A 21,141-nucleotide genomic window follows, 5' to 3' on the forward strand; every position below is an offset into this window, starting at 1 on the left:
GTAAACCTGTGCAGCCTACACAGGCTTCCTCATCGATACCATTGCCTAATGCCTCATGACTTCTGGGGACTCAGTGTAGTTTGTGTAGCCCCCCACAGCACTAAGCAAATATTTCCTCCTCAATATTTATTTCCAGGCATTGCATTCCATATTAACTCACTATGTTTAAAAAAGCTCTCATTTCCATCTCTGATTCTTTTGCCAATTAGCTTAAATCTGAAAGGGAAAAATTTGCAGGGCTATGAGGAAAGAACAGGGGTGTGGGACTAAATTCTTTCAAAGAGCTGGCACAGGCAAAACGGACTGAAAGGCCACCTTCTGTGGTGCATGATTTTTTGATGCCTCTGGTCTTGACTCCATCAATCTCCCTTATTACCACATCATACTGAGTCAGTAAGTGCAGAACCTTCATGTGCTCTTCAATCTCTTCTCTCCACCCAATCTACTTTTAGCAAGACTGTTGTCTTGAACTTCTACAATATCACCTGACTGCCCCTCACTCTCCTTGTTCACTGATGATATCCTTGAATCAAGCTTTTATCATCACAAGGCTTGACTTTTTTTATCACTGTCAAAATTGGCCCCCCTGGATCAATTCTCCACAATCAAACTGCAAGCCATATTCTCACCAATGCCAAGTCCCATACTGCTACGTACACCCATCTTCTCCAAGCTGCACTGACGTCCTAAGGAAGTGACTTTTGTGTCCTGGTTTTCAAATCTCTTCGTGGCCATAAATCATTCCAATTTGATGACCTTCCCAGCCTAGTCTCTAATGTGCCCTCCCCTCCAACAATGATTCTTCTTGTTCCCAATTCCTTCTGCTTCCTCACAGCCAGTTCCTTCTTTAGCCACTATATTTCTGCTCTCTAACTTGTTTCCTCTGTCTTGCCATCTCTCAGCCTGTTTTCAGAAACTGCCTTAAAACCTTTGCCAAGAGTGGTTTTAACTTCCATACACTACTTATACATTTTCCTCCCTTTCTCCTTGTTTAATATTTACTCTTTTGTCTTCTGTAATGTAAATCACTTGAAAAAAAAATCTACACCTGAGAAGAATGTTGGCAAGGAAAAGACAGTCTATTGACACTCTCCCATACACTTATGTTCCACTGAGCATCATGATTTTCAATGTTTCCCTTCCAATGGCCGAGGCATAAAAAAATCAAGAAAATTCCTAGTTCAACCCAAGGAAAAATAAACTTCAAGGAAAATCCTCTCTGACTCCCAAAAGGTGGTCAGAAATGAGTTACAGGAGAAAACTGAAGGAAGGAATTTGATGCATTTGCTGGGTATACCTACATTTCACATACTAAAGAGTTCTGGTCTTAGCTGAACAGCAAGGTAAGGTCAGGAGATTTACACAAGCAGAGGAAGAAACTCAAGATTAACCAAGTTGCTAGCTAGCTGGTTTACAGAGGAGAACTGAGTCTACCCGAAAGTTGTCGCCTGGTTGCTCTTTCGGGGTTACTGCATGGATCAGGGAGGAGAAAATAACTGAGGCGGGTGAGGGTGGCGTGGGGGGGGGACTTAAAGAGGTGACAACAGCATCATTAGTAGCTAACAGCTTTCAAAAATCAAATTTAGGTTCTCATCTTGCGCAAATAGCTTTGTCTTTTACCCATTTAAAATAATTGTGACAGAATAAAGTAGCACAGCAGTGATTTTATTGTGGTATCAATAAATTACATATATTCCTTAAACACGGACTGTGGGAGGACCAATGCATGTGGGTGTATTGCTTAGGTGGTTTTAAACATAGAAATGCCTCAAGAAATCTTTTTCATCCACTCTTTGTGATCAACTCTTTAATTAGATCTCTCTGCAGCTCTCTTATATTGGCCGTCTCTTAATTTAAGTTCTGCCAGCACAGTATCTGGATCTATGAGTCTGTGAAAATTGGATTTAATAACAAACTTCCAGAATCTGAGTGCAAGGAAGATCAATATAAAGTAAGCTTTTTGTTTCTTTAACAACAGGCAGTCATCCCATGAGTGTTGGAACAATTAAGAAAATTCACTTAAATTTTATAAGGAATTCTCCAAAAGCCTGAGCAATGTCTTCACAGACTCAGTTGGTTGAGATAACTCTAAAAAAAACACTTATAAAAACAAAAACAAACCTGTGTTTAAAGAGCAGTTAGCACATGAAAAAAATTCCAATGACAACACAAGGTGGAGAGACAGGAGAAGGAAAAGAAGGAACAGTGAAGTTAAGAGATCAAAAGGCCTCTGCACACCGAGTAGGGGGGACAGAGAAGGGAAAAAAAGAGGGGGAAGGCATGGTTAAAAATAACAGTTTCAAATGGATGTTTGAAGGCATGGAGGGATGTAGTGAGTTCTGTGGTTTTACTGAGGATTTTAGAGACTCAATGATAGTGCCCTGATGGCAAAGTGTGTACAGCTTAAGCGATGCAGAGTCACAGGAGCAAAAGGTATGGGCTGGGGTGATGTGAGTAGCACCATGGAGTGGCAGAGGGATAAGAGAGGCAAAAACTACTCCAGGCATCTCAAGAGTAGCCAATTGCACCCAGACATCAATGGAAGTTCATAAGCAGGGAACCCTCTGAGACACAGTTGACACCTGGGAATATGCACAAAATAAAAGGAAGTCACACCCTTGAATACAATGAAGAAAATTACTCTGTCAAAAAAAAACTTATATTTATACAGCTATCATATTCACGAGATTTCTCAGGCATTTCACAGCCAAAGAATGACTTTTGAAGCGCAATTACTAATAAAGGCAAATACAGCTATTAATTTGCACAGAGCAAGGCCCCATAAACATAAAGTTAAATAAATAACCAGATAATTTGGTTAAAAGAACATCCTCCGTCCTTTCTGCCACTTCCAGCTCAAAGCCACCAAAAGCATCTTGCGTCCCCCCACCAGCCCTTTCAGCCTTCTGAAAACAATGCTCTCTGTGTGGCACCCTGATCCGCTCTGCAATCTCCCCCAACAACCCCTCCCCTTCCCTTTACATGCAAGTGCAGGAGGTGCAACACCTGCCCTTTTACCTTCTCCCCTCTCATTGTTAGAAGTCTTAAACACTCCTTCTAGGCAAAATATTGATCTACACATACTTGTACTTCTTTCTATTAGTATATGGTATTGACTGCTCACAATACAGCCCCAATAGGTGATCGCTTTGTGGAATGCCTCGTTACATCCGCAAGCGTGACCCCAAGCTTCTGGTCGCCTGTTGTTTTAATTCTTCATCCCATTCTCACTCTGACCTTCATCTCCTCAGTGTTCCAATGAAGCTCAACAAAAACCCGAAATACAGCATTCATCATTTGATGAAGCACTTTACAGCCTTCCGGACTCAACATTAAGTTCAATAGTTTTTGACTATAACCTCTGCCCCATTTTGTTCCCCTTCACTTTCGTCCTTTTGTTTTTTATTTGTTTTCAGATGGCAGCAATTCATGATTCTGCCATTCACACCACCTCCAGAAACATCTATTGTTTCTTTACTTGTCCCACTACCATCTCATTTTGCCTCGCACCATCAACCTTTTTGTCATTTAATCTCTGCTGCTTTCGCGTTATCTATCACAGACTTAGCCTTTTGCTCTTTGTTTCCCACTGTCAGTGCCTCTATACTTGCTTAAAACCTGTTACATCTCCAACTTTTTCCAGTTCTGATGAAAGGTCATTAACCTGAAATGTAACACTATTTCTCTCTCCACAGATGCTGCCAGACGTGCTGAGTATTTCTCACATTTTCTTTTTTTATTTCAGATAATATGTTTCAGTGGCTTTGGCTGAGGGGTAGATGTTAGCCAGAACATTAGAATTAACCTGGTGCCCTTCAACTGGTATGGTGGCATTTTTATGTCCACCTGAAGAGGCAGACGGCACCTTAGTTTAACAGTTCATCCAAAAGATGGAACCTTCAATGATCCAACACTGTACTGAAGTGACAACCTAGGTTATATGCTCAAGTACACATTAATGACAAACTCATATCATGAAAACACATCACACATCTGCAAAAGATGGTTTAGGGTAACATATGGGGCATCTATAATTGCAGTGCCACTGCCAAATGATTTTGCTTCACACCACATCCACTCCGTCCCTCAACAACATCCACATTTATATCATCTGTGCCTTCCCCTACCTCAGTCCATCTGCTACTAAAACCCTCATTCATGCCTCGTTTACCTCCAGTCCCTATTATTTCAATGCTCTCTTGGTCTCTCATCCTTCACTCTCAGTATACTTCAGCTCATCAACAAATCTGTGCCTGAATCCTATCCCACACTCACTCATCATCCCTATCCTTGATGACCCACTTTGGCTGTTGTTCCCCCATGACTTAAATTAAAAAAGTTTTTTGTGGCCTCATCCCAAGCTCTCTGTTCCTCTGACACTGGCATCTTGTACATCCCTCCACCTTCACTCTATGGCTTAGAATTTCTTCTCTCAAGCTCTTCATCTCCCTCTCCTCTTCAAAACCCTCCTCTTGACCTATTTCTTTCACCAAACTTTTTATCATCCCTCCAAATACCTTTCTTTGGCTGAATATCCATCCTTTGATTATACTTCTGTGAAATGCCTTGGATTGTTTTTATACATTTAAGACACTATATTTAAGGAAAGTTGTTGCAATTAGTAAATATATTAAAACATAGTGAATTGAAAACATTAAGAAACAGGCTATGTTCGAAACCTCTGCATTGTAACTAAACCAAACACATCATTGTTCACAGTGAAGTCCATAACAGAACAGATCCATATAAATTTGTCCGGCGCAAGGGTTGGTATTGGGACCCTTGCTTTTCCTGATACATATATATATATATAAATTATCTAGATCTTGGTGTGCAGGGGACAATTTCAAAGTTTGCAGATGACACAAAACTTGGGAGAATTGTAAACCATGAGGAAGACAATGTAGAACTTCAAAAGAACAATGACACATTGGTGGAGTGGGCAGATAGGTGGCAGATGAAGTTCAATGTGGAGAATAAAGGATACTATTCTAAAGGGTGTGCAGGAGCAGAAAGACCTGAGTGTATATGCACAAAGTCATTAAAGGTGGCAGGACAGGTAGAGAAAGCTGTTTCTAAAGCATACAGTATTCTAGGCTTCAAGGGGCATAGAGTACAAGAGTAGGGAGGTTTTGATGAACTTATATAAGACACTAGTTATACCTCAGCTGGAGTATTGTGTACAGTTCTGGGCACCACACTACAGGAAGGATGTAAACGCAATGGAGAGAGTGCAGAAGAGGCTTACAAGAATGGTTCCAGGGATGAGACACTTCAGTTAGGAGGAAAGATTGGAGAAGTTGGGGCTGTTTTCCCTGGAGAGGAGAAGGCTAAGAGGAGACTTGATAGAAGTTTTCAAAATCATGAGGGGTCTGGACAGAGTAGATAGGGAGAAACTGTTCCTGCTCATAAACAGATCAGAACCAGAGGGTACAGTTTTGAAGTGTTTTGCAAAAGAAGCAAACGCAAGGTGAGAAAAACCTTTTTCACACAGCGAGCAGTTAGGATTTGGAATGCACTGCCTGGAAATGTGGTGGAGGCAGGTTCAATTGAGGCATTCAAGAGGGCATTGGATGATTATTTAAATAGAAAACATGTGCAGGGTTATGGGGAAAAGGCAGGAAATTGGCACTAAGTTAAAATGCTCAGAGAGTCAGTGCAGACACAATAGGCCGAATGGCCTCCTTCTGCACCATAACAATCCTGTGATTCTGTGGAAATTCAGTCTTGTCCAAGTTAAGCTGCAGTGTATTATCAGTTACTTGGGCAGCGCTGCTCCCCTCTGTAAGCACAGACAGTTTATTTAATCAAACCCATTTAAGGTTACTACATTCATTGTTCTTGGCGCACACTTACAGGGAATTGGCATTGTCAGAACCCCAGCCTTGGACTATATGAATTCCAACATTAAAATGTGCCTCAATCAGAAGGTTGTACATTGGACTTGGAAATGGAACCGGAAGGGACTTCACAACAACAGTTTGTATTTATATGGAGTCTTTAATGCAGCAAAATGTTTCAAGGCAGTTCAAAGGAATTTTATCAAACAAAATATGATGGCGAATCACATCAGGAAGGGAAGGTATTTGGGCCAGTGTCAAAAGCCTGGTAAAAGAAGTAGGTTTTAAGGAGCATCTTAAAAGGAGGAAGATAGAAAGAAAGATGGAGAGGTTTAAGGAGGGAATTCCAGAGCTTAAAACTTTGGCAACTGAATGCCTGCTTACCAATTATGCAGTGATTAAAATTGGAGATGCTTAGGAGGCTAAAACTAGAGGAGCATAGACATGGTGGAGGGTTGTGGTACTGGAGAAAATTACAGAGACAGGGAGGGCTGAGGCAATGGACAGATTTGAAAAGAAGGATAAGAATTTTAAAATTGAGGCACTGCTTATGCAGGAGCCAATGTAGGTTTGCGTGCACAAAGATGGTGAGTGAATGGGATGTGGTGTGAGTTAGGGTTGCAGCATTTTGGATGACCTCATGTTTATGTAGGATGGAATGTGGGAGGCCAGCCAGGAGTGCACTGGGAGTTCATTAGAATAGTCAAATCAATAGGTAACAAAGGCACATATGAAGGTTTCAGCAGAAAATGAGCTAAGGCAGGAACAGAGTTAAGTGATGTTACAGAGCTGGAGATAGACACTCTCAGTGATCGAGCGGATCAAAGGTTGGAAGCTAATTTCAGGATCAAATATGACATTATGGTGAATAATCTGGTTCAGCCTCAGACAGTTGCCAGAAGAGGGATGGAGTAGGTGGCGAGGGAACAGAATTTATGTTGGGGACAGAAAATAATAGCTGACTTTCCAACATTTAATTGGTGGAAATTTCTGCTCATCCAGTACTTCAAATTCTAGACAACTATTCTAGACACTGGTAGAATCTGAAATCCATGTTCCAATCTTACTGAGGTTTTTGTTCAGGAACTGGGGATTGTGTATGAATGTTCCAAAACAGTAACAGGAACTTCAGCAACTTCTACATTAAAGAGTCAGCTGACTGTTCTCAGAGTAGGTAGCTCAGGAGAAAAAATGTTGTCAGCTTTGGAGAGCACTGCCTGGCCTCAGTAGTTGAGCTACTGAGGGGTTGGGTGAGGAAGAAAGACTGGCAATAACTTTGGGGGGAAAAGGGAGAGGAGGGGGCCAGGAAAGCGAATGGATGATGTACAGAAAATTGGTGCAATGAATGACATTCATGAAAGTTACAGATGCTTTCATCCCTTGAGAAACTATTTTTCTTCTGTAAAATTTTCAAGAATGCAGTTAAAAAAATCAACTTCAGAGGCATTTGTAAGGTAGCTTGGAACAGCAGAACTTGTATTGTGAAGACCAAGTATTGGGGGCACATTTATACAAATGTACTAAATGTGCCTGCTCAGTTAACAGGATATTGATTGAAGTCACACTCCAAGCAAAAGAGAGGTTTTTTTCTGGAGGTGAGGAAGTGGGATGGTGATGACAGGGAAATTAATGGTACGGATTGGAAATTATACAGAGAGCCTACAACTGGGCCCTTTAATAAACTGATGTTATAATTATTCATCTTAGTTAAGCTCCCTTACTCAAAGCTTGAGCTGGGTCCCAAAAAAAACAGAACAAATCCACAAGATCTTCTAAAGACGTTTACTCCTGCTGTGGACAATCTGGAGTCTTTTTGAACGTTAATACCATCAAACCTGCTCTGTGCAGACAAGACATTATAGCCCCTTTTTAGTCTTAATTGATCACGGTGGTGGACAGGAGTACCACGGTACATTGTCCTTCTGTGTTGCACTCGCCAAAAGTAAACTTAAATTCACTAACAAGTTATAAAAATGTCATAACATTTACCACAGAATATTGAATTTAAAGGTGTATGTCGCAAAAGTGTACATAAATTACTTGAACAGATGACAAACAATAAACTTTAATGGAGCACAGAAACATTCTCAACTTCACAGCCTCTCCAGAAGGAGCTGAAAAAAATTGAATCTCAAAATAAATTATATAAATGAGGAAAGCATGAACATAGAACTTCTAGGTGCAACTTTTTAAAAAAATCACAATTCTGAGCTATTGGAAAGAAACAAATAAGACCCTCAACTTAGTACAACACAATCAACTTTCTCAGGCTGCACTTTGAACAGCCCTGGGTTACATTTGTGAACAAGAAAGCAAAAACATGTTCTTTGTTGTTGGAATAAACAGCTTCAATGGTAACAGGTTATTGATAGAGGCAACTGGTGTCACTGGAATAGACTGACTAGGTTTGCTGGGTGGAGTTCTTGGTGATAGTGGGAGTTGCTCAATTGAGATAATTGAACAAAAAATGAGCCTCCTTCAAGCACACCTGCTGTTTGATTATAATGCAGCTGATAAACTTCAGTGAACTAGCCAAGATGCCCAAAACTCGGTATCTCAGCTTGCATCTGATTGCAAAAGAACTGTGCACTGAACTGCTGAGTCTTGACAAGAACAATCATGGAAATGGTTGATTCGAACTCAAATTTAATTGATCACAAACTGCATTAAAATATGCTACTCTACTGAGCCAAGAGACATAGGTCTGATTCTTGACCAGTGATGCAGAGTTGTTCACATCAGCCTGGTCAGTGATAGAAAATGATAACATTGCTGCATCATTGCCGGGCTCATTGTGAAAAAGAAAAGTAAATCAGGATTCCTGCTCCTGATCATAAATTCAGGAGCTGCTGCTGGTAGCGAGACATCATATCATGCAGGAATGCCCTTGGTTGTGGGGAGTCAACATGGACAACTAACCTGGACTCACTGTGCACAGGCTTGCACTTAAACAACAATTAAAGCAACTTGGACAATGTATCTGAGGTCTTTAGGAGCCTGGGCCTATGCTTTAGAGAGATAGGAAGTGGTAAGAGGATAAAATGTGTCCAGTGTTGAATAGACCTGAATCTTCCACAAATATTTTCCACAATAATCTTTTCAAGAATTTGGTCACATCATTGCTGACACAAATGCGCTTCACTGTACTTTTCACTGTTGTGGGTGGGCTCATTCAGACGATTAAACACATTTCTTAGTTGCTACAATCACAGGTTTGGCCTTTGTGGAACAGACACGCTGCCCAAAAGCTTTAAAAATGAACTTTTCAGAAAAAGACACAAGGAACAAGAATCAAAAGCATAACAAGCCTAAGCTCTGGACTGCTGCTTTTTGAATCAGTAAAAGCAAAAGGTTTCATAGCTTGAACATTGATGTTCCTTTTCCACTAATGGCTAATGGATTAGTGGAATTAAAGGAAAATAAGCTCTCTAGTGGTTTTTGAATGTTACAATTTTTTGAGAAATTACATGAATGCTCATTTTATGTAGTCATTCTATATTTCAATTACAAAGCACATTGATGCATCAAGGTTTCACTGTGCAGATGTGCTTGCTCTGGAAACAGCAATTTTGTGAAGGAAGATTAAGAATTCTTAGGACTACTGCTTTTGCTGAATGGGCTATGGTTGGTTTTCACTCTAAACATTTCATCTCCCAAAGCCATTGATTGTGACATTTCATAAGCAAAATCTGTTCAAAGCAAGAATTTTGTTTTCAACAGACCAAAGTGAAACTGCTGTAAATGTTAGTTGCGGATAATCAGAGTCATCTAAGATCAGAACAAATTAGGTTGGGTTAAGTTTTACTGCATCAGCTTAGGTTATATCAAATTTTTTTAAAAATTCTCTCGCCAATCATTTTGTTTTTTTTAAGTTGGACAAGAATTGGATCACATGCCCACCTTGGATTCAAACTTGGCCCTGTGACCTTGTGGGTAACAGTGCAGTGATTCAAAACATTGTATAGTTTTAGCCAAGCACTATTGGTAAAGTTTGAACCCGTTTACTTGGGCAGACTCTGTGATGATGGGAGGTGCCGTGTGGGTAGGTGCAGGTGATGGACGCTGGTACGAATCCGTGTGGTTTTCCCGGTGCTCTCGTAGAAAGGCGGGGATAGATGACGACTTTATGTGAATGATTCTGGTGGCCATCACCTCACAATCAATCTGCATCATCACCTCATGATCTTTTGGTTCATTGATTAAACTTTCTGAAATATAAAAAAACAGAGAGGCAAATTAGCAAGTTCAGTGAGTGGGATGCTCGATAACAAATTAAAGCACAACCAATCACTGACAATAACTTGATCCAGTCTCTGAATCCTGATATTAAATTTACTACTATTATCTTTCCCTGCAATGTTGCCAATCTGAGTTCAGTGAGTTCAGAGAAGCTCCATTTTCAAGCTGAGAACATGGATCCTTTCTTTCCATACACCAGCCAGTGAAAGCAATTTAAAAATGGTCCTAAATTACAATTTTACCTCTCAGTTAACTGCGTCTATATTGAAATAATGGTCAGTTTGGCAATAAATAGTTACAGAATGAAGATAACTGATATAAATAAAAAGGAAAAAGTAACCAGCAATTGAAATAAAATCAGAAAACAACCAATATACACAGAACAGAAACTCCATCTGTACAGAGAACTGTTCACTATCACTCAAGGTGTCTTGACTTCCGTCCCCCTTAGTTTGGTGCAGTACAATTACTAGTTCTGATGAAGGACCCATGTCCAAAACATAAATTTGTCTTATTTCTTTATAGGTACTGACATGCCTACTGTGTATTTTCAGAATCATCTGTGTTTGTTTATTAAAACAACAGAACCAAAAGTTGCAGCTGTTGTATAGAGAAAAAGTACATCTCAATGTAAATTATTGCTTGAAGTCAAATTTGTTTCAAAATGTGTTCTTTATACATGGGAGACACAGTTAGTGTCCATCCCTGCTTGCCCATCCCTCTTGTGCCGCCTTTACTTTCTTTATAATAATTGCTTTTAAAGCTGATCAGCTTGCGAGGGCATTCAAGGTCAAATAATTTTTTTGTGGGACTGGAGTCTTTCGCAGGTCTGATGGGTGAGGCAATGTAGATTTCCTTCCATGAAGTATACAAGTGTTTTTTATTCTTTCATGGGATGTGGGTGTCGTTGCTACCCATCCCGACTTACCCTTGAACTGGGTGGCTTGCTAGACCGTTCCAGAGGGCTTTTAAGAGTCAACCACATTGCTGTGGATCTGGAGTCACATGTACACCAGACCAGGTAAGGATGGCAGATTTCCTTCCCTAAAGGACATTAGTGAACCAGACGCGTTATTACAACAATCAATGGTAGTTGTCATGGTCGTCATTACTGAGATTAGCTTTACATTCCAGATTTATTTAGTGAATTTAAATTCCACCAGCTGCCTTGGTGGTATTTAAACCTATGTCCCCAGATTATTAACCTGGGCCTCTGGATTATTAGCCCAGTGACATTATCACTGTGCCAAAGTCTCCCTGATGAGTAAACTGGTTGTATGACAAGCAAGTGACTTTCAATGGTCTTTTTTTCTGCTGTCAGCTCACCCATTACCAGACTTGTTGAATGTGTGCCCTCAAATTCACCACACCAGTTCTGTGGCTTGGCCAGCAACTACATTCAGGGTTTCCACATTAGCTTCACAAACGGTCATTAAAGGACAAGCATATGCATACGTACACACACACACGCACACAAACTATTCAAATATTTGCCGATTTTAGTTAAAAATCTAACTGTATCAGATGTTGTTATTAAGTTTGACTGCCCTTGACTGCTGCTTTGGATGGCAAAAGAAATCAAAAATATGGAAGTGCATATAAAAGATGGTACTGAAATTGATAGAAAAATGGTGAAATATATCATTAAAATGGTCAACTCTACAAAGCTTCGGGGACTGTGTGGAGGATTTGGTGTTGGAGCAAATACAGGGAAGCAAGAATAAAATCACTTAGTCTCTCTATTAAAAAGGGGGGTACAATGCATGCTTACAAAAGAAGCCAGTCTATTTTCTTTCCATCTAAATTAATGGAAAGAAAATCAGCGCAGTTCCTTGATAGACTTAGACTCTGATGCCCAATTTTCCAACTTTTGCTAGTCCCGGGAGCATATCAAAGGAACTTCCCTGGTGTGCATATAAAGCCGACAGAAGGAAGTGGCTGCAGATATTGTGGAGGCATTGGTCTAAATATTCTAGAACTCACTGGATTCCAGGAGAGTCCCAGCGGATTGGAAAACTAATGTGATGTTCCTGTTCAAGAAGGGAGGGAGACAAAAAGCAGGAAACTATAGGCCAGTCAGCCTAACATCTGTTGTTGGGAAAATGCTAGAGTCCATTATTAAGGAAGAAATAGCAGGATATTTAGAAAAGCTTCACGCAATCAACCAGAGTCGACATGGTTTTGTGAAAGGGAAATCATGTTTGACAAATTTGCTAGAGTTCTTTGAGGATAATAACAATCAGAGTTGATAAAGGGGAACCGGTGGATGTAGTGCATTTGGATTTCCAGAAGGCTTCAATAAGGTGCCACATAAAAGGTTATTGCACAAGATAAGAGCTCACGGTATTGGGGGTAATATATTAGCATGGATTGAAGATTGGTTAACACACAGAAGGCAGAGAGTCAGGATTAATGAGTCTTTTTCAGGCTGGAAAGATGTAACTAATGAGTGTCACTAGGATCCTAGGGCCTCAATTATTCACTATCTATATTAATGACTTGGAGGAGGGGGCAGAGTGTAATTTATCCAAATTTGCTGACGATACAAAAATAAGTGGGAGGGCATGTTGCGATGAGGACATAAGGAATCTGCAAGGGGATGTAGACAGGTTGAGTGAGTGGGCAAAAACCTGGCAGATGGAGTTTAATGTAGGAAAGTGTGAGATCATGCACTTTGTTAGGAAAAATCAAAAGGCAGACTATTATTTAAATGGAGAGAGCAGCACAGAGGGATCTGGGTGTTCTTGCGCATGAAACACAAAAGGTTAGCATGCAGATGCAGCAAGTAATTAAGAAGGCAAATGGAATTTTGGGCTGTATTGCTAGGGAGTTGGAGTTTAAAATTAGGGAAGTCTTGTTACAACAGGTTAGGCCTTTATTCATTATAATTTAGAAGAAGGAGGGGTGATCTTATTGAAATGTACAAGATTCTGAGGGGGATTGACACGGTAGATGTTGAGAAAATGTTTCCGCTAGTGGGGGGAATCTCGAACTAGGGGACCTAGTTACAGAATAAGGGGACACTCATTTAAACTGAGATGCGAAGGAATTTCTTCCCTCAGAGGGTAGTGGACGTCTGGAATTCTCTACCTCAGGGAGTTGTGGAGGCTTGATCACAAAGTATTTAGAGGAGGTAGATAAATTTTTTAAATATTGGAGAGTTGAGGGCTATGAGGAGCTAGCACAAAAGAGGAGTTGAGGCCTGGGGCAGATCTTATAATGATCTTATTGAATGGTGGGGCAGGCTTGAGGGGCCGAATGGCCTATTCCTGCTCCTATTTCTTATGTTCTCATGTTCTAAATCATGCTCATCTTTCTCTGAATCTCATAGATGACCCAGATAGCATACAGGAAACGAAGGTTATAGCATGCCTGAGGAATAGTGATCATACAATGAGGTTTAACATGATCTTGGATTACTGAAAAAAGGGGCATGTCTAAGCTTTTCGTCTTGCACTCATCAGGACACTCGCAAGAATACCAATGCAAGGGGGAAAACAACAATTTATCCTGTGGGTGAAGAGAGTGCTGATCGGCTGGCAAGTATCTCAAAAAGTTTGAGCAACACGAGTAGTATTCGCTACTAACAGGATGCTGCTATCTAGCCAAAAAGGCGCTCTGCCTATCACACAAATGAGTAATGTAGTTGTTTAAATTTCAGTGCCAGTGTGATGCTAGGTATGTAGGCCATATGTCCCAAAAACTGGTGGATCATATCAAACAGCATGTCCCAGTTGCTGGTCGCAACGTGCAGGGTACAGACTGTACCCAATCAGCCTGTGTTTGCAAAACTCAAAACATAGTGTCCAACATTAGATGGGGTTCTGTGATTGGACAATATTTGCTAAATAACCCTCAATGTGCGAAGAGTTACGCTGACAACCAATTTAAGATTGTCAGTCGGGCTCGCACTGTGGCGCATTTGCGTGTACTGGAAGCTACATATATTAATACACAGGGCTCTGTTCTTTGCAGGCAGAAAGAACATGTACATACACTGTACCTGTTTTAGCTAAACAAAATAAGTGACAGCCATTCATTGACTCATTCCTCAGGACAATGCCTTGACCAATCAAGGTCAAGCTGCCTGGTTTAAACTTCAAACAATGCTTGACAGTTAACTATCAGTCACCATCAGTGGTTCATTCTCCATGGCAATGGCACTTGCCAACCAATCAGCATTCTCTTCACATATGGTATAAATTGTTGTTTTCCCCCTTATGTTGGTATTCTTGCGAATGTCCTGACGAGTGCAATACAAAAAGCTTAGACGTGTCTCTTTTTTCAGCAATAATCAAGTTCTGTACTACCAAACGACAATCTTAGATTCAGAAAAGTTTATAACTCCAAAAAGGCCAAGTTCAAAGTACAACTGAAGTAAATGGAGTGAAGTAGGATATTCAACAAAACTACAATGGAGGACAAGTGTAACATCTTTAAAAGGAATAATGCTGAGCATGCAAGACAAATGCACACCGAAGACCAGCACAAGCTCAGACTAAACAAGTATTCCCTTTAATGGATTAACATGCAAATTAAAAGCGAGGAGAAACTACATCTACAATCTAGGAGAGAGAAAATGGAAGGGGCCACTCGGATGAATTTAAGAATGTGAAGCAACAGATCAAATGAGTGATTAGAAAAGCTGAGAAAAAGCAGAAAAGAGAATAGGGAAAGAGGCAAAAGTTAAGGTCTTTCATTACGACAAGAGGGCTGTCATTGAAGAGTGAGAACAATGTTAGCAAATTTAAAACTGGGGGAAAATATTAAACATTAAGTATCCTGATTTACTACTTCCACCAAGTGTTCACATTGGAAGTCACAAATCAAAAGGCAGATTTATGGACTTCAACATATATATATCTATGTTCTAAACAAACTGAAAGGGGTTAAAAAAATAATGCCCAGGTTCAAATGGTATTCATTCCAGAGTTTTGGGAGAGAGATCACAGAGAATTGTGAGTCATTGGCAATCATTACAAGAGTCTCAATGGACATTGCAAAGTACTTCACATAAAAGTTTGATCTAAACTTAGATTGGGCTTTCAGATGGAGCAGCAGAGGTGAAAAATCCAAGAATTATTTAACAATTAAATGTGGCAATTGGTTTGGGAGGGGGAGCAGGCAAGGACTGCTGGGTCTTGTTGGATTGATAAAATAAGATGGACTGAATGACCAGTGTCATGTGTTAGTAATTTGTCATGGTGGGATTCAAACCCAGAACCTCTGGATTGTGAGTACACTACTATAACCAAAAAGATAGAACATGCATTTCTAACAGCTTTCCCAATCTTAGATACCCGCAAGCGTTTCACAGCCAAAGAAGTACTTCTTAAATGCAGTCACTTGGCGATGTGTTGGAACATGCACACAATAAGGTCCCGCAAACAGTTGAGTTAAACGGCTGAATAATATGTTTCAATTATGTTGGCTGAATACCAAACAACCAGCTAACTGAACTCCAGTCACTGCTCCTGGAGTGTGAGTGACTAACTTGCTTTCTGATTTCTGTGAATACTTCTGTGCTTTGGCTGCTCAAAGGGGTAACATATTAACCAGACAGGATTCCTTCACCTGATTATGCCTTCCCCTGCAAGGAGATATAATAGCCTCTGCTTGGCACAATGATCGGAAATAGTTTGTAGCTGGGGTACTAAATTTGTATGTCATCAGTCTGCGGCACTGATACTTCTTGAAGACTCTGTGCTAGCCCAAACACCAACCAATACATTTAGTCTTAAGAAAAAGTACTTTCAGCAGAGCATTTTCACAGTCTGGCACCCATCTGTTCATTCTAGACACACTTCCTGCATTAAGGGGAATGTAATTTACAGCTTATGTGACAAACATGAAGAGAAAAACACTATACCTAAATTCTGAACTGTACTCCTGCTGGACCATTGTGTGATCATAGAAATTTGCAGCTGAAAAAACTATTAGGCATTTAAAAAAAACACCTTGCCCGCCAAAATGAATAATTAATTTGGATTGCACATTTAGCTAACAGAAATTCAAAGCAGACAACATATGAAGGCAATTTACAAACAGCAACAATTTTGTGCTAATATGAATACAGGAAATAGACTGTTTCTGACATTTTCTTCTCATGCAGATTTCAGTCATGAAATGCACTATACTTTTGAACTAAATTTCTTGCATGAAACAAAACAGCAATTTACAGTTTGCTTCCAACTCCCACTCCTCTCTCAGTTTCAACTCTTCCCTTCTCTTCCTTGACTTCTCTGTCTCTGCTTCTGGTGTTGGCTATCAACTAATATTCATTTTTATCCCACTGACTACACTTCTTCACATCCTATACCCTGTAAGGAATCCATCCCATCCTTCCAGTTCCTCTGTCTCCATCACATCTCCATGTTCAGATGATGCAAGTTCCACACCAGCGTTTCAGGTGTCGTCTTTTTTTCTTCAACAGAAGATTCCTCCCCCACCCTCGATCACGTCCCCCACAATTCCTGCATTTCTGCTCTCACCCCTTCCCCTCCTTCCCAGAATCACAATAGGGCTCCTCTTGACCTCACCTTCCTCCATATTCTACGGATCATTTTCTGCCATTTCCGCCACGTCCAGTGTGATGCCACCACCAAACACATCTTCCTCTCCTCTCCCCTCCCTTCCAGCAATCCAAAGGGACCATACCCTTTGCAATTCCCTGGTCTACTCCTAAATCAACCCAAACATCCTGCCTCTTCCCAAGGTACCTTTCCATGCAAACAGGAGATGCAACACCTGCCATTTTACCTCCTTTCTCCTCACCCTGCAAGGCCCCAAACACAACTTCCAGATGAAGCAGCGATTTATGTGTGATTCTTTGAATTGAGTATACAGTATTCGCTGCTCAAAATGTGATGTCCTCTACAGTGGGGAGATCAAACTGCAAGCGTGAACCCAGGCTTCTCAGGCCTGTCATTTTAATTCTCCAGCTGGCTCTCATGCTGACATCTCTGTCCTTGGCCCGCTTTACTGCTCCAGTGCAGCTCAGCCTACGATAAAAGCAAAATACTGCAGATACTGGAAATCTGGAACAGAGCTTTGAAGAAGAGTCATGTGGACTCAAAACGTTAACTCTGTTTCTCTCTCCACAGTCGCTGCCAGACCTGCTGAGTTTTTCCAGCGTTTTCTGTTTTTGTTTCAGCTCAACGTAAGCTTGAGGAACAACGCTTCATCTCTCGATTAGGCACTTTACAGCCTTCCAGACTTAACATTTGAGTTAAACAATTTCAGATGGTAAACTCTGTCCTCCCATTTTGTTTTCTTTTCTTTGCGTGTTTTGATTTCTTTCTTTGCATGTTTTGATTACTTTCTTATTTTTGCTTTCAGACAGCAAAACACATGCTTTGGGCACACCTCTTGTTTCTTTGCTTCTTTTCTTGCTCCATTCCCATTCCCTTTTGCCCTGTCAGACTAACTCTTCTGCCATTCAATCTCTCCTGTCTTCCACCTTATCACAGACCTTTTTGTCTTTGTCCCACCCACCCCTTCCTCAAAACCTATTACATCTTCAACTTTTCCCAATTCTGATGAAAGGTCATCGACCTGAGACGTTAACTTTGTTTCTCTCTCCACAGATGCTACCTGACTTGCTGAGTAATTCCAGCATTTTCTGGTTTTATTTTATGTTAGCAATTCACTGGAATCTGGACCGTCAAACAACTAAACACTCAATTTTTAATGAGCAACAGATACTTAAAGTTTTTAATGTCATGGAAGCAGCTTTTCATACCTTTTCCAGTGCTTGTGGATAACTGGATCTGAACTTGATCAAATTAAAAACAAACATTAAAGCAAACTTAAAACTAAGACTTAAGTGTGCTGGGTTAGCTAATCTCAGCCACAGCAACAATACAGATCACAATGGTCCTCAACAGCACAGGACTACAGATGAGCAAAACCCAATCACGATCAAGTGCAGGAGAAGGTTAAAATGCGATGCCTACTACTTCTTCTGTAATAGCCTGCCGACATTCTCTACCAGAACGTCCGCTTCGATCACGCGATGAAGGGGAGACTGTGTTTGTACTGTGATGCCCTTCACAAGGTAGTTTGAACATGACAGGATGGGAGTAAACAGGATGGTGGGGGGGGTTGGAGGGGTGGGACCTGAAAGGAATAAAACTGAAATAATGGCCTAGATCTTGCACTCCCAATAGCAATGAACGTTGAAATGTTTGCCACTATTGAGGGTTGCAACAGAACTGCAACTTCTGGGGAGCCGACTTATGCTCAAATCTGGAAATTGCAGTTTGCTAGAAAGACCTCCGAGGGCGCCCACCCTGATGGTCCCGCAAGGACCTGCGGATCTGTCAGCATGAAAGCTTGGGCTGATTGCCTGGCATTAACTCAATATTTACGATGACTTATTTAGGGTTGTTCCCTAGTGTAGAGCCTCTTCAGAGCATAATCCTTCAAGGGTCAAAGATCACTCACACCCCTGGCACCCACCCCGGCTCTGCTCACACTCCCTGGCTCTCCGGCCCTGCTGATGTCGGAGAAAAGTCGGAATGCTCCATGATCTTATTTTTAATAAGCGTTCAACAACTGCAATGGAGCGGAGCTGGGGGTTTCTGAGAGTGGGTGTAGGGAGCTAGAGTTAAAAATAGATTAATGAAAAGATTTAAAATTATTAAAAGCACTTAGCTCAAAGGACTTGGCTTCAGCTTGCAATGTCAAAAGAGGTGTAGTTTTGCTCGAATAAAAACAGAAAATGCTGGAAAAACTCAGCAGGTCTGGCAGCATCCGTGGAGAGAGATTGTTTTTGTTTTGAAACATTAACTCAGTTTCTCTCTCTTCACTAATGCTGCCAGACCTGCTGAGTTTTTCCAGCATTTTCTGTTTTTATTTCAGACTCCAGCATCTGCAGTATTTTGCTTTTATCTTGAGGAACAGACAGCTGAAAGCACAACCACCAACGGTGGAACAGTTAAAATCGGGGATGTTCAAGAAGCTAGAATTAGATGCATGCAGTTATTTCTGAGGGTTGTGGCGCTGGAGAAGATGACAGAGAAAGGGAGGGGTGAGGCTATGGAAGGGTTTGCAAACAATGAGGACAGTTTAAAATAAAGACATTGTCGACAGGGAGCCAATATAGTTCAGCAAGCACAGGAGTGATGGGTGAACAGGACTTGGTGTGACGTAGGGTATGGGTAGCATTGTTTTGTGATGTTAAGTTTACGGAGGGTAGAATGTGGGAGACCAGTCAGGACTGCATTGGAATAGTCCAGCCTAGAGGTAACAAAGGCATGGATGTGTCACAAAAGTATAATAATTCTCAAAATATTATTGTGATTTAGTGTAAAAGTAGGTTGATAGTGGGGTTTGGATAGTTTTTCTGTATGTGTGTGTGGGATTTAATTGAATTAGAGACAGCTGGTGTGGAGGCTCTGACTCATCTAAAGAAGCTCAGTTTGAAATGCTAAATACGTATACGTGGCTGAAGTCTTAGAATGTATGGTGGGGAGAATTTGTATTTTTAGATAAATCAGGGCAGTTTGAATTTCAAAGAGATGGTAGGATGTTTACACCTAGCCAAAGAAGTTAGGCCAAGCAGTGTGTTTATTTTTCCCAAAGGTTACTAACAATATTAGCACCCTGGCCTGAATTTTCACGTCAGCATGCAGCGGCAGGCCTGACACACCGACACGTAAAATGACGAAATGTGACACTGTCACATGAGGGGACATGTCTGAATAATTTTAATCTTTCTTTATTCCAAACTTTCAAAATGAACTTAATCTCCCTGAGGCAGCTCCGTGCTGTAGGGAGATTTCTGCATGTGAAAGGGCGCAGGCCCTGACTCTTCCTCCTCCCCCCGCCCACACAGGTAGTGAGCACTACCAGGTGCACGTCACGCTGGGTGGGCCTTAATTGGCCCGCCTACGTAAAATAGCGGCGCGTAGCTGATCATGGGCAGCGATCGGCCCTGCACCCGCCCCCGACCGGCCTGCCTGACAGGCAGAAAATTCTGCTTCATGAAAAGATTCATATTATGAGAAAGGTAAAGTTCCAAAGACATATGGAAACAATGAAATTTACATTAAAAGGGAGAAACATGACTCTACATGCGAGAGTACTAAAGGAAGTCTGGATATGTTGGACGCATTGGTGGTCATCTTCCAAAATTCTATAGACTCTGGAGCAGCTCCTACAGATTGGAGGGTGGCAAATGTAACCACATTATTTAAAAAAGGAGGGAGACAATAAACAGAGAATTATAGACCAGTTAGCTTAACATCAGTAGTGGGGAAAATGCTCGAGTCTATTATAAAAGACATGGTAACTGAACACTTGGAAAGCATTAACGGGATTAGACAAAGTCAGCATGGGTTTATGAAAGGGTAATCATGCTTAACTAATCTACTGGAGATTTTTGAGGATGTAACTAGAATAGATAAAGGAGAATCAGTGGATGTGGTGTATTTGGACTTCAAGAAGGATTTTGATAAGGTCCCACATAAGAGGCTAGTGGGCAAAATTAAAGCACATGGGATCGGGGGTAATTTACTGGCATGGATTGAGAATTGGTTGACAGACCAGAAACAGAGAGTGGGAATAAATGGGTCTTTTTCTGGATGGCAGACAGTGACTAGTGGTGTACCACAGGGATCAGTGCTTGGGCCCCAGCTATTCACGATATATATAAATGACTTGGATGAGGAAACCAACTGCAATATTTCCAAGTTTCCGAGGTGACACAAAACTGGGTGGGGTTGTGAGTTGTGAGGAGGATACAAAGAGGCTTCAGGGCGATTTAGACAAGTTGGGTGTGTGGGCAAACACATGGCAATGCAGTATAATGTGGATAAATGTGAAATTACACACTTCACATTCACGGTGTGAAAAACAGAAAGGAAGAGTATTATTTAAATGATGGTATATTGGGAAATGTGGCTGTACAAAGGGATCTGGGTGTCCTCGTACACCAGTCAATGAAAATAAACAGGCAGATGCAGCATGCAATTAGGAAGACAAATGGTATGTTGGCCTTCATTACAAGAGGATTTGAGTTTAGAAGTAGGGATGTCTTACTACAGTTATGCAAGGTCTT

General features: G+C 41.0%; 1 protein-coding gene across 2 annotated transcripts in view; it reads right to left on the reverse strand.

Annotated features, from left to right (window-relative positions):
* Nucleotides 1-1,653: 1,653 nt before the first annotated feature.
* Nucleotides 1,654-21,141, reverse strand: part of atf6 (activating transcription factor 6) — a 367,278-nt gene continuing 347,790 nt past the window's right edge. For both annotated transcript variants that reach the window (XM_078561554.1, XM_078561552.1), the window contains one exon: nt 1,654-10,048. In XM_078561554.1, the coding sequence (XP_078417680.1) occupies nt 9,819-10,048 (230 nt within the window). In that variant the 3' untranslated portion in view covers nt 1,654-9,818. The remainder of the gene's footprint in view (nt 10,049-21,141) is intronic.

The sequence above is a fragment of the Cetorhinus maximus genome, chromosome 17, assembly GCF_964194155.1.
Source record: "Cetorhinus maximus chromosome 17, sCetMax3.hap1.1, whole genome shotgun sequence".
Classification (NCBI taxonomy): Eukaryota; Metazoa; Chordata; class Chondrichthyes; order Lamniformes; family Cetorhinidae; genus Cetorhinus; species Cetorhinus maximus.